The sequence below is a fragment of the Dipteris shenzhenensis genome, chromosome 27 (assembly GCF_047967505.1).
Source record: "Dipteris shenzhenensis isolate YYH24624 ecotype China chromosome 27, Dip_SZ_1.0, whole genome shotgun sequence".
Taxonomy (NCBI): domain Eukaryota; kingdom Viridiplantae; phylum Streptophyta; class Polypodiopsida; order Gleicheniales; family Dipteridaceae; genus Dipteris; species Dipteris shenzhenensis.
The window spans coordinates 189,958-195,798 of record NC_141622.1 but is presented as its reverse complement, the minus strand read 5'-3'; the positions used below and the strand labels follow the sequence as shown (position 1 = coordinate 195,798).

General features: G+C 44.6%; 1 protein-coding gene across 1 annotated transcript; it reads right to left on the bottom strand.

The window, feature by feature from the left end:
* Positions 1 to 3,536: 3,536 nt before the first annotated feature.
* On the bottom strand, positions 3,537 to 5,380 carry LOC147883697 (stearoyl-[acyl-carrier-protein] 9-desaturase, chloroplastic-like). The gene is made up of 3 exons (XM_087398230.1): positions 5,055 to 5,380; positions 4,465 to 4,969; positions 3,537 to 4,292 (listed from the first exon to the last, which is right to left on the bottom strand). The coding sequence occupies exons 1-3, from the start codon at positions 5,210 to 5,212 to the stop codon at positions 3,726 to 3,728; spliced, it is 1,230 nt and encodes a 409-aa protein (XP_087254356.1). The 5' UTR covers positions 5,213 to 5,380; the 3' UTR covers positions 3,537 to 3,725.
* Positions 5,381 to 5,841: the final 461 nt, after the last annotated feature.

Genomic DNA, 5,841 nt, shown 5'->3' with positions numbered 1-5,841 from the left:
GATAAATGGTGCAAGTTTGGTTAGAAAACTAGGTTTTTAAATTCGGGTACAGCTCAAAAATGTGATGAGAGAGTTGAGGCAGCAAGTGGAAAGTCTACATCAAACTTTGTTCCATTGAATAAATAGGAAAGTCGGGCCATTTCCAAATTCTATTGCCCTCCACTATCAAATATTTTACTTAGTTTTATTCACCTTATTCTTCCATGTTAACAACCCAAGGCTCTCTTACACGGCCTCTTTTCGACTCCAAATTTTTCTAATGTGCTAGGAAAAAGCTGGTTGTGCTAGCTCTTTAGCACTTATCCATTTTGCACATTATGATGTGATTCCACTGATCCAATTGAGGATGCTTATCATGCTGATGATCCTACTACTTGTGATGTTGCTATTTCTTGTGATCTTGATTTAGAGACGATTCTCAATGATGTCATTACTAGAACAATGGGATTTGTGCCACTACTATTTAAGCTTGTTGATGCGTTTCTTACTCGTGATGATGGCACCATTTGGATGCCACACTTGTTATTGAGATTCCTATCATTGAGTCTACACATGATGATGGTCCTATTGATTGAGATGTTGATTTGCTGATAATCCTACTACTCGAAGATCTTATTACTCCAACACTAGAGTTTGTGCCACTTGAGGATGCTAATGAGTCCCTGTTTAAGCTTGTTGCTTACTCATGATTATTGCATTATTTGAATGCCACACCTCTTCATGCTACTCCCATCATTGAGTCTACACATGATGATGCTCCTATTGATGTCACACAGCACTTGGAGTGCATTTCTCATGCTTCCATTTCTCATGCTGATACTATGCAGGTGTTGAGATTCATGGTGCTCTTGGTAACTAGGATGTAGACCTTGATCCAATCATCGAGATCCTTGATAATGCATTACCTTTACCACTTCATAATGTTTCATTGGATCCTATTGAGGATGTGCAGGATGTTCAAGAGGATATTCCTATTGGAGATACTCCTGACTCCTGATTCCTATGTTCGAGATGTTCCTGTGGTTGCAGATGGTCCTTCCTTCGTTGCAGATTCTCTTATGAATGATCTGAATTATGAGGAACCAGACATTTCTTCTCTTGTGATGATTTCTTTTCATCACAGTTCTATGATCCAGGTCTATGTAGACATGTTGCAAATCTATGTAAATGTGAGACCTTGGTGGACATCGTTTCCAGTTATTCCTCTCCACCAACCTGGAGTCTTCCTTTGATTCTACCACAGGTCTATATTTTCATCTTGTATCATGTATTTTGGTACTCTATATACATGATGGGTTCGTTCTCAGCCCTGGCTGTCCCCAAAACCAAAGCATTGTATTTCCATTACACATGGGCCTATTGATGAGTAGGTTAGCTATCTTTTATGCATCTCACATTAATATGGTTGGCTGTGCCAGGTCCTATCTGGCATATGCATGCGCTCTAAGATCTTTGGAGTGCTTAAGAGTCTTTAAGCCACGAGCAGAAGGGCTGTATGCCTTTCGGGTTATCAACCCAACCACCTTCTCTCACATAAACAATCCACATACAATTCTCTCTCTCTCTCTCTCTCACACACACACACACACACACACACACACACACATGCACACAATCCACATTCATGCAACGCAAGCAATAATGCCTCATCTGTATGTACTCCAGTGTCTGTCCACCCTCTCTATTTATTGAGGAATATCCATGACGACGACATTGATAGTGCATCCGATAGCATCACAACCTCACAAGCTATATTGAAGCCTAGGGTCCTGTCCATCTGTCAAATCACTTTACTTTGAGGCTGAACCCTGGGGCACATCCACTAGTGAGGAAACCATGAGCATGGAGCAGGAAAGCCCAGATCTTCAAAAAGGGGTGCAGGAGCCAGGCCCATATCCAATACAACCGAATGATGCCCCCATCTATCAATTGCTCATGTGTGTCGTGAAGCGATTGGTCTTCAAAAGGCAACAAGGCAACGACCTCAGCTAATCCCACCTTTGAACCCCTCAGGACCTGTTTGATTGATCAAACCCAGGTGGGGGCAAGAAGCTTCTTACCAGGCCACCAATTTCATCCAACAAACAACTATGGAACAAGGGCCTTTCTCTATGGCCAGATACCAACCTATAGCATGTAGCCAGAATGGAGCACCCTTGGGTGACACTGGGGATGCCCAATGGCAACCCTGGAGCACTGCAGGATGTCCCATGTATGCACAACCAGAGGCAATCAACGATACCATTCCACAATTCCCTGGACAACCACCTACGGCTCAGGACAGCCAGTGTCAGGCCACTGCGCACGGTGGCACTTCCCAAAGCATGCCAATGGAAACTCCGAGATTCACCTGGGAAGCATGCCAATGAAAAGTGGGTAACCACCTAGGGCTCAGATGGCCAGTGCCAGGCCACTTCCGACTGTGGTGCTTCCCAAAACATGCCAATAGGAAGTCCGAGATCACTGCATGAAATATGGACTCTGCACGAAATATGGAGCGTCCGAGATTCACCACATGAACGCATGCCATTACACACTGCTAGGGGAAATGAACAATACCATGCCACAAGTCCCTGGACATCAACCTACGGCTCAAGCCTCAGATGGCCAGTGTCAGCAGTGCTTCCCAAAGCATGCTGCCCTAAAGCAAGTCTGAGATTCACCACCCGAAATATGGACTATTGGTATGCCCTCCTATTCAGTATCAATATGTACCACCCCCAGTTCCTGTGGAATCAATGAATCCTTACAGACCACCACATATGGACTATGGCCCAGTGCCTCCACATCACCTCCACCATCTTTCGTTACAGAGATATGTTGGGGATAGCATAAGCTCCAGGAAGGGGGGTTGCAATACAAGTGAACCCCGTGGCATGGGATGCAGCTACATCTAAGACTAGACCGCACCACATATCTAAGCTTTCAATGGGAAGGTGATACATATGGAGTAATTTGAGCTGGTGACACTGATGATCTCAACAAGGTACGAGCCTTCGGGCTATGCTTTGGATAGGAAGGCAAAGCCAACGGTTCCTCTGACTTAGCTCAGCTCAGAATAAAAAGCTAATTTTGCAATGCTTAAACCACAAGCACTTCATCGGATGAAATGCGTGTGAACACGAGATGCGAGGAGCATGAGAAACTCAGTGACGTAGAATTTCTCCTTGGTTTAAGAAATCACAAACTCAATGATCTTTTAGTCAATCCATTTTAAGACAAACAGGCTCACTAACAAAGTAGCGTAGGAATAAAGGATGTAATGAAGTCCAAACTGCATGAAATTTTATCTGAACATTTTTAAAACAATCAAGCTCACTAAAAAAATGACTATGTGTGACAGATTTGGACTCAGAGTGTTCTAGTCCAAACCCACTCGAATGACGATGTGTGACAGATTTGACTCAGAGTGTTCTATCTGTCCCTGTATGTAAACGACATAATACACGTGCCAAAACAAAAGCTTCACACCTATGGAAAACTAAGCACAAATCTAGTAAGCACCCTAGACTACACTTCTGTCATTTGCCAAGCGCTTGGAGAAATCATGTTTAGCCATAGGGATCTGTAAAATCTAGAGATCAGCACTCGCAGTTCATATGGTCCTTCAAGTTGGCAGTGGTAGAAAATAAAAAATAAGTAACGCCCAAAAGCCTTGTATATGTCCCAATCAGCCCCGAGCACTGTTAATATTCGCTCTCAGTTTTCCAGGAAAGGTTAAAGCCTCAAAGGAGAGCTACTTCCCTGTTGAAAATCCAGCTAAAAGTGCCAGTTTTGGGGCCTTTCTTCACTCTAGATTGAGCACGCTCATCCAGCTTCCTAAAGCGAGTGGGCAAACCGCAGACATATTCCTGAGCCTGTTGTCCTCTACTCGAAAGCCCTGGTAGCTTCTCCACGTTCCACGTTTTCACCAAGTGCTCTAGAATGTCTGCGTAGTCTTTTGCTGTGTACACACCCGTTCTCTGTGCAACTAGAGAGAAATTTTCAAAGATGTGCTGATCGTTTCCATCATACATAAGATGCGCAGGCATGGAAATTTTCTTCCTCATCATGTCCTCCAAAGCAAGCATTGTCGCATCAGGGTCAATTTCAAAAAGCTTCTCTACAATTCTGGTGTAAGCATTCTCATGCCGCCTCTCATCAGCGGCAATTGTCCCACAAATCTGAGCTAGTTTGACGTCACCAAAATCCTTCGCGTGCCGTGCTGTATTCCCATGAGAAATAAAGGTGGCCCTCTCTTGAAAAGATGTGTATATAAATCCCAGATAGGGGCTGTTCTCTGTTTGGGGATCCTGCAGTTCAACAGCCAGAAGTAAGATACAGGCAGAATTTTCTTCATTCACCAAGGAACTCACTTCCACAAATAGAAGCAAACACTGAGTATGACGACTTGAGGGTAAAAATGCAAACAGGAGCTCAAGGAAATGAGCCCTGAAAACAAGTATCTGGGCTTCGTTTACTAACCATTCCTGAACCAATTAAATATTGAATAGTTCTCTCAATCATCCTCATGTCAACACGACCTGTAAGATAAAGATATTTGTTCAGGAGATCGCCATGCCTGTTTTCTTCTGCTGTCCAAGCTCGAGTCCACCTGGCCCAAGAGGTGAGGCTAGCTCCTGTCTCATCACGTACCCCATCAAGAGTGTTAAGCATTGTCTGATAAGTTGGGAGAGCTTCTTCGGTAATCATGTCTCCGACAAGACAAACCAAATAATCATCCGGTAACTCAGCTGCACGCTTTCTCAACTCCCTGACTTCATCCAGAAAACCCTCCGAAGATGGTTCGGGTAAGAAATCCTGAGGCTGCCAACTTTTCTCCACTGGCTTCAGAAACGGCAAGATTGCAGTTTCTGCCCAACCCTCTAGTGACTTGAAGATCTCAATTTTCTCCGGAGGCATAGAATGAGTAACTTGTGTGTGTGTCTCACGAGGAACATATGCACCCTTTTCTCGGACTTCAACCTCCCTGCAAGAATGAGGAAAAGGGGGGAAACAGCATCAGGCGTAGCAACGGCAGCTAGAATTGTGAGACAAACCAGTTCGACACTTACTTGGGCAGCGTTGCCGTCATGACTATGCGTGAGACGCGGGCTTTCGTGGGTGGGTTCCATACTCTCGGGGACATGCACTGCAAAGCTTTGAGGGAAGAGGGAGCGAAGGGACGCTCAAGGGAAGGGCAGAGGAGGGAGTTTGCTGCAGCAGAAGCCATGCGATGCGATGCAAGACGGCTTACTTAGGGTGAGAGAGATGAAGATGAAGAAGACGGTGGTGCGCACGAGGAATAAAATAGGAGGGAGGTGGAGTGTTGCATGCAAGACTGCCAAGTGTTTTGTTTGCAACGCTAAGCAACTGACGTTGTTGTTGTATCCCCACCTTCAAACATAGAGAAACCTTTCTCCCACCCAAGTGACAGAGAGCACTCTCACAAGTGCTCGGGTTTCCACGTCATCATTATCCCACAATTGACCTACATCAATCAAGTAAGGTGTTCATGTTTCCAAGGTGAGGTAGCTATTGGAGTCCTAGAAGGAGATCTAGCAAGGTATAAGAGATCGGGAAGGAGATCCAAGAAGATGGTATGAGAAGAGAGGATCAAGGATATAAGATCTAATTGTTGCCATCTTACACTACTAATGACAAAAGTGCACAAGCATAGGTGATGGTTTCTAGTCATTGGAGGAATTGCATGCATTTGTGACAAGTGGGGCTTAAGCTACGGGTTGCATTGTGGCAATTAGGAAGAAGCGGATGATATAGAGCATGCTCTCCATAGAGCATGCTCATGATATGGGTGTGGTCTTGTATTATTAAAGCCATTAATGGCTAGCTGTGCAAACT

Excerpts from the sequence above, each read along its gene's own strand:
- LOC147883697 (XM_087398230.1), bottom strand. The coding sequence starts at position 5,212 with ATGGCTTCTGCTGCAGCAAACTCCCTCCTCTGCCCTTCCCTTGAGCGT. Across the intron at positions 4,970-5,054 it reads ATGACGGCAACGCTGCCCAA|GGAGGTTGAAGTCCGAGAAA; the intron begins GTAAGTGTCGAA and ends TCATTCTTGCAG. Across the intron at positions 4,293-4,464 it reads ATTTAATTGGTTCAGGAATG|GATCCCCAAACAGAGAACAG; the intron begins GTTAGTAAACGA and ends GTTGAACTGCAG.